The 14706-nt window shown below is 33.6% G+C and overlaps 1 protein-coding gene across 1 annotated transcript; it reads right to left on the minus strand.

Annotated features, from left to right (window-relative positions):
* Positions 1–3863: 3863 nt before the first annotated feature.
* LOC114824853 (probable flavin-containing monooxygenase 1) lies at positions 3864–6294 on the minus strand. Its single transcript, XM_029102233.2, has 5 exons — positions 5809–6294; positions 5456–5693; positions 5167–5342; positions 4568–4929; positions 3864–4350 (listed from the first exon to the last, which is right to left on the minus strand). The coding sequence occupies exons 1-5, from the start codon at positions 6244–6246 to the stop codon at positions 4008–4010; spliced, it is 1557 nt and encodes a 518-aa protein (XP_028958066.2). The 5' UTR covers positions 6247–6294; the 3' UTR covers positions 3864–4007.
* Between the last annotated feature and the right edge of the window lie 8412 nt (positions 6295–14706).

Genomic DNA, 14706 nt, shown 5'->3' on the forward strand with positions numbered 1-14706 from the left:
TAGTTAAAAGAGAAAGCTTGCTAACTAAGACTGTATGTTGGTTTATAAATAGCAGTGAACACATATTGTAATTCAGTTAGTCAATTCTAAAGATCAATACAATTTCCTTATTCTTCATTTCTCTCTTTCCTTCTTTCTTCTCAGTTTTCTGGTTCTTCTCTGATATTCATAGTGTTGGTCTTAGAGTGTTATCATGGTATCCAGAGCTCAGAACGATCGCTTGGGATTCTTCCGTTGCAGTTTTGTGTATCAGGCCGACTGAGATGATTACTGGGGAGTTTCTGGAATCTGGTATTTTTGTTTTTCGATTGTATTTTTCTGTTCTTGAAGTTGTAGATGAACTGTTTGATGAAATGTCGCTGTGAAATATATGCTTTGCTGGGTGTGAAATGATTGTAATTGGTGGTGAGATTTTTTTTTTAGTTCAAAGATTGTTGATTGTCAAAGTGTTGAAGATTGAAAGAATGAAAATGGTTGATTGTTGAGTTGTGTACTGCATAAAAAAGGCCGAAGCCAGCAGTGTGAAGTGTGTTTTGTGTATAAAGATTCAGAAGTTTGTTGATTGTTGAGTGTTAGTTTTGTTTTACAATGGCTATGAATTCAGTCAAGATTGAAGGGTTACTTGGTATGATTACTGTAAAATTGCAAGAAGATAATTTTGTCAAATGGAATTATCAGTTTTCTTCTGTTCTTCGTGGGTATGATCTGTTTGATTTCTTTACTGGGGAATCACAATGTCCACCAAAGTATTGTATTACGCCTGAAGGAGGTGTTACAAAGGAGATTACTCAAGCTTATAAACAATGGATACAGAAAGATTTGGCGTTACTGAGCTTACTCATTGCTACTCTTAGTGATGAAGTTATGGATCATGTGATAGGATGCAAGACTGCACAAGAAGCTTGGGAAAGTTTACAAGAAAGATTTGCTTCTATTTCTGTAGTGAGGATCAATCAGTTAAAAACTGAATTTCACACTGCTCAAAAAGGGTCTGAATCGGTTGATAAATTCTTGCTGAGACTGAAGGTTATTAAAGATCAACTTGTAGCTGCAGGGGAGAGGATTACTGAGAATGATTTGATGATTGCGGTGTTATCAGGGCTGCCACCAGAGTATGAAGTCATTAAAACTATAATTCTTGCTCGAGATACATCTATATCTCTAAAGGATTTCAGGGCTCAATTGATTGGAGTTGAGGGTTCTCTTGAAACAAGATTGACTAATATTGCTGGGCCAATGTCAGCTATGTATGTTCGTGGTGATTCAACACATAATCAAGGAAGTCAAGGCGGTTATCAGTCATTTGAACAAGGTGAAAGTTCTCATTCACAGAGATTTAATGGTTCAAGCAGTTTTAATGGTGGATTCGGTTTTACTGGCAATGGTGGGAGATCTTTTCAACAGAGATCGAACTTCAACAATAACAGGCGGTTCAATGGTCCTAATAACAATACCAGGTCCTATTCTAATTTTGGGAATAGATCTTATGGTTTCAATGATTCTAATGGTTCAACTAGTTCCAATGGGTCAGTTGACAATCAAAAAGGTCAGTATGGTAGTTCTAACGCTCTGCCAGGTGGAAGTGGTTTTCGACAAGGAAGTAATTGGCATGGTAATACAAATTACAAGGCTGCTATATCTCCAGAGTGTCAGATTTGTTCAAGAAGGGGTCATACTGCACCAAATTGTTACTATAGGACTGACAGTGATCAAGTATTCAAGGGGCCAGTTTTTTGTCAAATCTGTGGCAAGAAAGGACATACGGCTATACAATGCTATCACAGGAACAATTATTCTTATCAAGGACCTCCTCCACCTCAGTCATTGAATCCAACACCTGTGGGAATGGCAGCTCAGTCATCCATTTCAACACAAGCAGCTCCAAGTATTCATGGGTTTTCTAATGCCGATACATGGGTAGTTGACACAGGTGCAAGTCATCACATGACAGCTAATCTTGAACATATTAACCAAGTCACTCCTTACAATGGTGACTCGAAAATCACAATAGGAAATGGAGAAGGTTTGCTTGTCAAAAACATTGGTGTATCTAAACTTATTACTGATACTCATACTTTTGTATTGAATCATGTACTGCATGTCCCACTTCTTGCAATGAATTTGTTGAACACGTTCACGCACAAAATGAAAATCCGTGTCAAGATGCTTTATGCGAGAATGAAATACAGGATTCGCAGTAAGAGCTATGGCAGACATATTATCGCAATGAATTGTAGGAGGTGAAGACAAAAACACTTCAAGATCCTTCAGTATTCCCCTCACCCAAGCAACATCAGCTGCAGTGTGAGCAAGAGCCTTATATTCAGCCTCTGTTGAACTCCTCGAGACTGAGCATTGTTTCTTTGATTGCCAAGACACGGGATTGTTACCCAGATACACGACATAGCCTGTTATCGACCTTCTAGTGTTGATATCAGCCGCCCAATCAGCATCGGAAAACGCAGTTAATGTTGTTTCCTTAGCTGCTGAATATAGAATCCCATGATGTTGTGTGCCTTGAACACGTTCTATATTCAGCAGCTAAGGAAACAACATTAACTGCGTTTTCCGATGCTGATTGGGCGGCTGATATCAACACTAGAAGGTCGATAACAGGCTATGTCGTGTATCTGGGTAACAATCCCGTGTCTTGGCAATCAAAGAAACAATGCTCAGTCTCGAGGAGTTCAACAGAGGCTGAATATAAGGCTCTTGCTCACACTGCAGCTGATGTTGCTTGGGTGAGGGGAATACTGAAGGATCTTGAAGTGTTTTTGTCTTCACCTCCTACAATTCATTGCGATAATATGTCTGCCATAGCTCTTACTGCGAATCCTGTATTTCATTCTCGCATAAAGCATCTTGACACGGATTTTCATTTTGTGCGTGAACGTGTTCAACAAGGAGATCTAGAAGTGGTGTACATTCCAACTGAGGATCAAACTGCCGATGTTCTTACAAAAGGTTTGCACAGTCCAGCTTTTCTTCGACACTGTTACAATCTTAGGCTGAGTACCCCAGCCACGATTGAGGGGGGATGTTGACTGAGATGGATCAATGGTTAGATGGAGTGCCAGCTCATTACTTCAATCAACGGTTAGAATATCAAAACAGTTTATAGTTAGTTAGTTAGTTAGTTAAAAGAGAAAGCTTGCTAACTAAGACTGTATGTTGGTTTATAAATAGCAGTGAACACATATTGTAATTCAGTTAGTCAATTCTAAAGATCAATACAATTTCCTTATTCTTCATTTCTCTCTTTCCTTCTTTCTTCTCAGTTTTCTGGTTCTTCTCTGATATTCATAGTGTTGGTCTTAGAGTGTTATCAACTGGCTCATTGATTCAATGTCTCTCAATGTCTCTCAATTGCTAACTATTAATGAATTAGAATAAAGTAACCACACTCAATTTTATCAATGGACCCCTTTTTCTTTGTACGCCCTCACTTGAATTTCTGACTTTCTTCCATCAGCCAACTAAAATTTAAAATGTTTTTAAATAAAGGGAATTGTTATTAGTATTCTAAAAATTTCATTTGACATTTCAAACTTTCTATTATTAGAAAGAAAAATACACTTGTAAAGAATGTAAAATGAGATTTTTAGAATGCTAATAACAATTCTCTAAATAAAACGTAAACTACAAATTATTTATATAGAATAAAAAGTTAAAATAAAAGGTCAAATAAAAAGGGGCAGCACAGTTCCAGTGTATTTCACAGAATGGGCAGATTATTTCAATGCATTTTGTTTTATGTCGAAATTGAAATAGGGATGACTTGGTGGAGGGAGAAATAATCATAGCAGATGTAAAAAGATTCTGCCACAAAAATCTAAAAACGTGAATAGTGAATATCAGCAAAATAAAAACAGAGTGGGCTAATCAAATATATCAAAAATTCTTATTATTACATAGTAACTTACAACTGGTGTAACCTTTTACGTTACACTTATTTGAAAGAAAAGAAAAGGTAGAATTATTTTTTAAGTCAACGCACTAGGGATATTTTAAGATGGAGCATAATCCAATGGTCCATAAGGCTCAAATAATTCAGCGAATAGTCCCTTCTTTCTTTTAGGGTTCCATCCCATGTCCTTGCACAACTGGTCATTGTACCATATATGAAGGGTACCATTGCATGATCTCCGATAGTAGTTGCCGGCGTATCGCTTTGCAAATCCGTCCCATTTGTTCACATCTTTCTCCATCTCTTTTATGCTTGGTAACGTAAATGTGCCTGCAAGAAGCTCAGCTACCCACCTGCATCTCATCTCGGATGTGTACAAGTTTGAAACACTCTCAGAAAATCCGATTACGGCTAGTTGTGGAATTCGTCCATGTATGCATTCCCTGATTGAAAATGAGCCATCATATTTAAATGTTGCAGCAGTTAATAAAACGACCAAATAAATCTACATGTGCACACCGCATTACTGATCACATGTCTCACAAAATTAAGACCTAGCTAGATAGATGGGACTCGGACTAGAGTTATGTGAGAGAAGTGATCAACAAATGTGGTATATTTAGCATAAACTTGCCCCATTGTGCTTTCAAAGGAGCTAACCTGTAGAGGGGTAATATGGCCTCCGGCGAACCAGCTATATAATCCTGAAAGGTAGGAGACACAAAGATGTCTTTGAGCTTTTTATCACCTCTAAACCCAGTAGCGAGTATCACCAAATCTGTCTGCAAAGGGGATGCTTCCCCTTCAACCAAAATGCCTTCCTGGTCGAAGCTCAAGCTGCTGGGGGATTTTTTCAGTATGATGCTTCCCTCTTGGACTCGATCGTAGAACTTTTCTGGTATTGTTGAGAGCAGACAAGAACTGATTTCTTGAAGAAAACTATGCTTAGGTACCATTCCGTACTTGGCCAACCCAAGCTTCTTAGTTATGTAGCTTTCAACAAATTTTGAAAATCCCCATCTCTGTTAAAATTCACCAAATATATTCTTAATAAACTCCTCTTTTTACAAATTGATTAATACTAAATTCATAAAAAATAAGCTAATGATGCTTTACCGGAGTGGTGGAAAGTAAGCATGTTATGCACCACGTCGAGGGTTTGATCCTCACTGATTTCTCTCCCCTAACAACTAACTATTTAACCTACTAACATGATTGCTTATAAAAGATTCATAGAAAATAAATATAAAAAAGTTTACCAGAGGTGAAAGAATTGTTGCAAGGAGACCAAGTAGAATGCCTTCACCAGGCTTATGAATCAAAAGCTCCGAGAAGCGATTAAGGTATAGGTATGCCAGGGGCACACCCCATGGAAGATAGTCAGGAACAGTCCAATGCTCTGTCTTGTAAATTACTGTGCATGGATGTTCAATCCCTGCAAACCAACTGATTAATTAAGAGGAATAGGTACAAACTATGAACAAAATGATCACAATATTCTGGGTACATGCCATGTGACAATCAATTAATTTTCACGAAACTAGTTACCATTTGTGTTCGAACACTCCATTGCAATGTCCAGTGCAGATTTCTGAAATCCAACAACTGTTACACTCTTTCCTTTCACGAAGTTACGCGCTCTTTCGTAATCCATTGCGGCATAGTCCTTTGAGTGTATAACCTCCCCATGAAATGCTTCTGGCCCCTTGTTGAAAAGGAATTCAGGAATGTTTGGAACATCACTAAACCGGCCGATGCAGAGGATCACAAAGTCCACAAGGTAAACCTGCTTATGCATAATCAGATCAGTATGACTTAAAAATTGACAGTATGAAAGCATAACATAATTAAACTCGAAAGGAAGTATACATATATCTATGCATGTAAAAATAAGAAGGCACCTCCGTTGAACGGCTATGTTTGTCTTCTACTGCAACTTTCCATTTCCCCTTGGAGCTGAAAGGCTCACCAGTTCCACCCCAGTGACTCCAAGCTTGCATCTCATCCTCAGATGCACCTTCATACTCAATCCCACACACTTTGGTGTCGAATTTGATGTGCTTAAGCAAGTCAAAATGTTGAGCATATGATTGGATGTAATCCAAAACTTGATGCTGGCTAGGAAAGTCCTCTTCCACTGAAGATGGCCATGGAAAATCTGAGAATTGGTAGACCGGTTTAGGAGTTTGGAGCTTGGTAGACTCAACAGTTTTGGTCCACACACCTCCAATGCTGCTCGTAGATTCAAACAGAATAGGTTGAAATCCCTTTGAAATTGTGTACTTGCAGGCAAGGAGGCCACTAATCCCAGCCCCTACAATGGCCACCTGCTTTCCCATTTCTGAACGTGTTGGATATCAGTCACTATGCTTTTGATTTTATACCGTATGCATTAATAAATGGGAGGATGTAATTAAAAATAATTTCTTGCCGACGTGAATTTTAGATGTGTACAGTTTCAAAATGACACGTGTCGTTTTTTATAAGATAGTCAGTGTGTACCCAAGTACTATCCCTATTTAAATTGTTTGTTGATGTGATTGGGCCATAAATAAAACATCTGCATCTTCTCAATTTCCACGCACTACTATTTAAATTGTTTGGTTACGTGTTTGGACCATAAATAAAAGAGTAATTAGAATGGATTTTTTTATTAACATTCCACAAAATGTTGAATACACTCTAGATTAAAATTTAATGTTAAATAACTTATGTATTTTATTATGTAATGACAATTTCGATCTTATTAGGTTTTAAAAAAAATAATTCTAAACACACCCTAAATCACTTTTAACATATTATTTATCTTATTCATATCAAAACCTCTCACTCTCCTTTGTTAAACAAAACCCTAACCCAACTATCTGCATTGTTTTATTATCTGATTTTGATTTCAAAGGAGATTAGTCCCACATATCTGCTTGTGATTTCCTAAGAAACTATACTACCCAAGCCTATTATTGATTGATTTAATACTAACATTTGTTTACAATTCCCAAAAAACCCGATTATCTGAAGGCTTCTCTCTTAGGAAGTTCTCACCGTTTTCAATGGTGAATTACAACAACATAACTCATTCCATTTAATGGTGAATTACTGCAATATAACTCATTCAGTTCAATTGGCACCTCTCAAGTGACTATTTTCTTCTCTCCACATCAATCACATAGGATGTTTGGGTTTACTCCAAAGTCAATTTATATTATAAAAATTAAAAATGAGTATTATAAGATTTGAAGAATGTGGGGTGTGTAAAAAATATGGAATGTATGTAGAAAATGAGCGTTTTTTGGGAAAGTATGTGGGGTATAATAAGATAATTTTTAATTGAAAAAATAAATATGGGGTGTATTAAGTATGTGGGTTTATTCAACAATATGTGGGGTGTTAATATAATAAGCCATTAGAATTCCTTATAATTATTTTGAGATAGGATCTTCGCCCGGATTATCTTTGTGAGAATTCCAGGAATTCTTTAATTATAGATGTTTATTTTACATTTTACGGTCAATTTTTGTCAAGTATTGTTTGTGTTCAATTTTAAATAATGTAATTTAAAATTATTTCTGACCGCACGATGTATGATGAAAGGATAGGATTAAAGGATCCGACAATAGGGGTGGGTTCAGTTTCATTTAGTTAGATTTTTTCCAAACCCGAACTGAAACTTTGATTCGGTTTTTTTCGCTTCAGTTTTTTTTGTTTTTTTTTCAATTTGGTTTTGTTCAATTTCGGTTTTGGTTTTTTATTGAATTGTTTTATTTTATAAAACTTCATTTTTTTAGTATGAAATTTAGAAAAGAGGCTTGCATTGCTAGACTAATAATAAGAAAATGAAGAAAGTGAGAAGGTGGAAGATAGTTGTACATATACAAGATTATATAAACCAATCATACTCTATCAACAACCTCAATTGCAAAGAAAAATGATCACCGTATCCATTAAAAAAACAAATAAATAGAGAAACTCATCCAAATTCTAAAGCCTTCCAAAACTTTCCTCTATAACCCATGAAATATCTTTCATATTTGAACAAAGTATGCTCCTTTGAAAAAGTCATAGGCTTAGTTTCAAACTTGGCAACAAAGTTTCACAAAAAAAAAAAAAACCATCATGGGCATACATTCATAAAATATAAAGGGATTCGATTTAGTTCAGTTCGGTTCGATTTCTAAACCTCCAAAATCGAAATCGAACCAATAAGGTTCGATTCAGTTTGGTTTTTTCTTTTTCGGTTCAATTTCGTTTTAGTTTTTGGTTTTTCGATTTTGATTCAGTGTTCGGTCTCCTTTTTTTTCGGTTTTCAATTTTTTGAACCCACCCCTTTCGGCGAGGATCCTATCTCTTTTTTTTTTAGCTTGTTTAGATTAAACATCCTTTTTTTTTTTACAAAATTCGATTAAGATGCTTTAATCAATTGCCAATTTAGCAATTTTCTATTTATTTAATTTATATTTGCTTAAGCTAGCTAACAACTAATTTCTTACAATTTAAGGATTTTAAATTCGTAACTTTATTAAATATGTTAATTTAACTACTTCTTCATTATCACTAATAAAAATATAACTTTTATTATTATTATTATTATTATTATTATTATATTTAATTAGTCTCTTCCTTCATAAAAAGATGTTATTAAAACTTTCATAAGTAAACTTCATTAATTTGTTAAAATTTTACGTATAGTTATATAAAAAAACGTATTTAATATCTATGGTATATTTGAAAATAAACTAACCAACTTTTGGTACGTTTAGATTCTAAGTGTAACAGGAAACAAAATGTACAAGAAATCCAAATGTACCATAAAATCAAATGTATCCATATTATAGGTAATCAAACGAACCAAAATAATCAAATGATCATACAATCAAAGGTACCCTCTAATAAAGTTGTAGAAAAAATGTTTAATCAAATTCTTAAAAGGATTTAGTCAACGAAATTGAAAAATAAGGCACCTATATCAAAATACCTCCAAATAAAAACAAGGCATGCTATGGCCCTATCCATTTTTATTTACACAAAAGTCGCACGACTTTGGCCCACCAACTTCGAAGGCCAAATTAGGGCTTAGACGGCCATCTCATTTCTTTCCAACATGTCTAAGATCTCGAACACGGTTTTCTCCGAGGTGCGTTTGACACGCAAACAATTAGGGCCCAAAAATATCTTGCCCCCTTAAATGCATACATATGCGTCATTCGATGCACTGAGGTCACTACTGTGATTGTGCGAACTGTCTCAAAACACAACTAGAGGCCCTATATCAGTAATTACAATCAATGTCAACGCCAAATGACCAATCTACCCATGTCCCACTCAACAATATGATCGAGGTTGTTCCTTCTCCCCTACCTATAAATAGAACCAGAGACTTTCAAGCTCAGGACCTTCGTTAACCTCTACAATTAAACAAAAATTTTGCATGATTCTTCAATTAACCCAATAGTTTTTTAGAAACAAATCCAATTATTTTTCCACAAAAAAACCTCTTAACTCTTCAACTACAATCTCAAAAGCCTTCAGTCGAAACAAACACTGACTTCGATCTCTGAGATCTAAAACTTTACAACTCTGCCACCATGATTTCCTCTATAAGAAACATATTTTGTACCAAGTCTAATTCGTCAGTAGTTATCTTGGTGGACTCCTCTAGCATTATCTTGCCCTTCATGACTTGAATCATGCTAAATTTTTACTAATTTCTTTACACTTTAGTCAACTTACATTTCAAGTTATATAGCTCAGTCCATCGGCCTAACTTTTACTTCTATGAGTGTTTGTAATCTTGATTCCATCATGAAATGGTTACATTCTATTTCTTGCTTTAGTTTCTATTCACTTTTATTTATTTTTCAGGCAAGCATACACGAAGTTACATTGAATTTGAAGTCCTCGTTCTCTCGAGGCTCAAAAAAGAACTTAACTGAATCACCGTCCCACTTGGTGCACAATCATTTAGTTAAGAAGTCATATTTATGCTTAACTTTCACACGCATTGAAACAAAAATATTGTCGATTAGCAACCTCCAACAATGGCATGCCTATTATCTCTCCCTCGAGCCATCTTGTGGCACTGAAACCAAAAGCACACTAGAGACAAATACATGTTGAACCTTATGTCCAAACTATGTTTGAGTTTTGACACAACGCATATATAGTGACATAATACACACATCAAGTGCAACAAAACAAGGTCGGCCCAGGCCCATTACGAGTTGGGCGATTGTCCAGGGCCCAAAAAAATTGGGGGTACGAAAATTATTAGGGTGGTATGTTCATATATGTTTTCATAAGAGTATAAATTTTTTAAATTTGGTTAAATGACAAAGAAATTTAACTAGAATTGGTGGTTTTTGTCATTTGACATTAATGAGGAGGTCTTGCTTTCAAAACACCATGTGTGTTCATTGACTTTCTAATTTTTACAAGTTTCTTTTTGTAGGAGTATAAATTTATAAAATTTGGCCACAGGAACAAAAAATTTGACCATAAATGGTGATTTATGTTGTTTTAAAGTTACTAAGGAGGTCTTGGGTTCTGAATGCTAGATGTTTGTTTTTACTTTCCAACTTTAACGAAATTTCTTTTTTATGAGAGTTTAGATTAATAACATTTGGCTAAATGATCAAGAAGTTTAATCAGAAGCAAGGATTTTTGTTGTTTAAAATTAACGAGAGGTCATTGAGTTCAAAATACTATGTGCATGTTTATTCTCTTCAAATTTTACGAATTTCTATTCGGTTATTAATTTCTTTTTTAATTACTAGCTAGTAGCTATGAGGGTTGCACTTTTTAAACATTCGTTCCAATTCAAGTCTAACATTCAACAAAGAGTAATGCGTGGACTAAATTTGCAAATCATATCACATGTCACCATTAGGTTTAATTTAGTGTTCATTCACTACTTATACATATCAATTAAAGACTCGAAAACATTATTGTAGTTTCATATTGACCAGGTTAGTGAATAAGAAAAAACACGTCACGATTTATATAAAAATACTTTAAAGTTTCAATAGAATGAAAACAAAACTCATCATCTATCTACTTGTAAACCCATAGTATTTAGTTCCCTTTTCTCGAACAAAATAAATTACATTTTATGTATTTCTTAATTATTGAGTTTGAAGTGTTTTTTCAGTATAATTTTATTGAAGTCTACGTGTGAAGTTAGGGCATATTTTTTAACGTTGTCCAGACCTAAAATATCTCTAGACCGGCCCTGCAACAAAATAATAGTCATATCACGCCATTTGACTTTTCATATGTATATACTATATACAATTCCTTTTAACAGGAATAGGATTCTTTTTGGATCCTTTTTATGGGGATTTCGATGATCAATCAATCATGTTCGTTCATCGTATATCATGCGTTATAAAATATTTAAAATTTAAAATTAAAATTGAATATAAATATTATTTAACGAAAATTAACAGTACAATATAAAATGAATAAACAAGATTGATTGATTCTCTGAATCCCCATCAAGAGGAGGATAAGGAGAAGATCCTTGTCCCTTTTAATAATGGCATGACATTGTTGTCCCCAAATACGCGGCACATAACTTGATTGACATGATGGATTTGCTATAAAGAAGATTCAAATGAGATATTTTTCAAAAAGGTTGTCTTTTTCATAACAAGTAAAAAAAGTTTGTTTTCTTCGAAAGGGTAATTATATAGAAATTATAATTTTAAATTAATGCCCATGGATAAGCTCTGCATAAAGAACATAAATAATAATAATAATAATAATAAGAATAATAATATGATGAAGATAACATGGTTGAAATTTCGACTCTTATGAAGAAAAAAAATATCCAAATATCAAGAAAAAGTAATGTTAGGAAAATCAAATTTTTTAAATCAAATTTACAAACTAAATGCTGTGATTGGAAATGATTGAATTATTAATTAAATATTGATTAACATACTTGTTTTTTATTTGATGACACATCATTTGATTTGTAATTAAATTTACAAACTAAATGCTGTGATTGGAAATGATTGAATTATTAATTAAATGATGATTAACATGTTTATTTTTTATTTGATAACACATTATTTTATTTGTAATTTGATTAAAAAAAATTAATCTTCTAAGTATTTGTCATCAAGAAATGATGGAATGATGATCCCGAGCAAAACAGTTCACCGGATTTGACGTGATAGCCAAGGGCTGATGATGATAATAATACAAATATAAATATAGTAAACGGCTTTAGTCAAATTTGGATATTAGAATAATATTAAGCCTCTATCGTTTCATCTCAAATTTTATAGTGGCCACTTCATCTTCTTCATGCCCTTTGCAACCATTTGTGAAAAAAAAAAAAAAAAAAAAAGCATCTTGTTTCCATTGAGGGTTGGTTTGATATTGTTGTACTTTGAAAAGAAACTACTTTTACTGTGTTGTAAGAATAAACTCATTTTTGCTGCTTCATGTTTTCAGCTTTTTTTCATCCAAAACTGTGAAAATAAGTTGTTTTAAAGTTTTACCAAACACCTATTTGAGTTCAGTTTTTTTTTATATCCATTTTTTTTCATAAAAACACTTCAATACCAACCCAATACTGATAGACATCATCCAAATCTTTGTTTATTCATGCCTAGAAAAAACCACACATCATAATCTACTTTTTTGAGTTTCCTGTGCGTCCCTCCCATTCAAGGTAAAATCAACCTTTGCTCCTTCCACACCATAAAGAGCAACATGAACTGGGCGGTGTTGGATGGTCTTAAATAGTATACACAGTTAATAAATAAGAGAATACTAAAGATCCGAGTCATAGAATTTCTCAATTCTGACATAATGTATTTATTAGATCTAATAAGTACATTAGATGTAATAGAATTATTTTGCTATATCTAGCCTAATACCAACCCAACCCATTTCATAAATAAAATGTGACCAATTAACCAACCAACAAAACTACCTCTTATAGATAACATATTGTTGTTGCATCGAAATATATAAATGTTGACTAATCTAACTAACATTGAACTTAGTAAAATGAAATGGTTGAATAATTGAAAAATGAGATTATTCAGGAATAACCATTGCATGCTAAAATTACGCATTGAATTTCTGGTAGTAGATCCATAATAAAAAAAATCTTTTGATTGTTCCAGAAGAAATGAAACAAAAGATACGGTAAAGCTAGGACATTTATTGTATGAGGTCTACCCAATGCTAGATGCGGAGGCACATAATAGATCGATATGAACATCAAGAGCTGTCCCATAATAAAACTGGTTGTTGTTGATATTTGATCATTCGAACCTTTCAATTCATAGATGTGGATCTCAGACCTATGAATGGGGATCATTCGATTTTAGTCACACTTTACCTTATGAAATTTAAAAGTCGCTACTTTAATCAATAGAACTCAATTTTGATCACATTTTGTCTTCTAAAACTCAAAAGTTGATACTTTACTCATTGAATTCGATTTTGGATATCATATTCCCCTAAAACTCAAAAGTTGTTACCTTACTTTCTGAAACTCAATATTCACTATACTTTGGCTTATTTCTATGTATTTCGCTAAATAACCATTAAGTTTACTTTTGTGAAATAATTAAGATCACTTATAGTTGACACATGACACATGTCTAAAGCTCACGTATCCAAATGGTGCCACATAGATTTAAAAATAAAATATAAAAAAAAATTCAAACATTGCATAACATATTATAAAAAAAATTAAAAAAAAAAGGTAAGAACAACAAAACAATTCCTCAACTTCATCCCCCCCCCCCCCTTCTCCTCCTCCTCTCCTCCCTTCTCTATACTCGTTGCCTATACAGTAATCCTTTCTCCCTCCATCTCCAGCCACCCTAGCTATCATCAGTTTCATTGATTTCATTATATCTTATGTTCTTATGTTTTTTTATGGAGGTGGGTGGTAAAAAGAGAAGATGATTCTTTTTGTTCTTTTTTATAATTTATTTATTTCAAAATCAGTATTTTGAGCAATGTGTACTCGTTTGATTGTGGTCACCTATGTTCTTATGTTTTTTTATGGAGGTGGGTGGTAAAAAGAGAAGATGATTCTTTTTGTTCTTTTTTATAATTTATTTATTTCAAAATCAGTATTTTGAGCAATGTGTACTCGTTTGATTGTTGTCACCTACGAAAAGATTCAAAAGATGATTAAGCTACATGAACAACCTTGATTGATATGATGGATTTACTATAAAGAAATTAAGAAGATTCAAATACATGCACGGAGATAAACATTTTCAAAAGGCTGTCTTTTTTATAGCAGTAAAAAAAAATTGTCCTTTTCAATAGGGTAACAATAGAGAAATTAAATTTTTATATGGTTTATATTAAATTTGCAAACAAAATCATATGTCACAATAAGAAATAAGTATATTAACATTTAATTAATAATCTAATAATCAACAACAACATTATTTATTTTACAAAATTTAGCTCAGAAATTTTGTCTCCATATCATTATCTTTTCGCTTATATAGAAATTTGCAACGTGGTGATCAGCCATACCGATAATGGCCTCAACTTCGATTGATGGAAAATACTTGGCTCGCTGTATGTAGAAAATCATAATTTGATGGGTGTGGAAAATCTTTTGGTTTTTGTAATGTGCTACTTTTGCATGTCCTATATGCAATTTTATTGCTCAAGAAGAATTGCACTAAAAATGCAATAGAAAATGCTAGGAATACCACATTTTATTATTATATTTGCGTACCACACTATGTGGTTGTACGCTTCCTGAAACTCGGTTTCGATCACACTTTACTTTTTGAAATTCAAAAGTCGCA

Source organism: Malus domestica, chromosome 05 (genome assembly GCF_042453785.1).
Source record: "Malus domestica chromosome 05, GDT2T_hap1".
Taxonomy (NCBI): Eukaryota; Viridiplantae; Streptophyta; class Magnoliopsida; order Rosales; family Rosaceae; genus Malus; species Malus domestica.

What these genes read in the sequence shown, in the direction of transcription:
- LOC114824853 (XM_029102233.2), bottom strand. Translation starts at nt 6,246, where the DNA reads ATGGGAAAGCAGGTGGCCATTGTAGGGGCTGGGATTAGTGGCCTCCTT. An exon ending in GGAGTGTTCGAACACAAATG is followed by an intron (nt 5,343 to 5,455) that starts GTAACTAGTTTC and finishes GTTGGTTTGCAG; the next exon opens with GGATTGAACATCCATGCACA. An exon ending in CAACAATTCTTTCACCTCTG is followed by an intron (nt 4,930 to 5,166) that starts GTAAACTTTTTT and finishes GAATTTTAACAG; the next exon opens with AGATGGGGATTTTCAAAATT.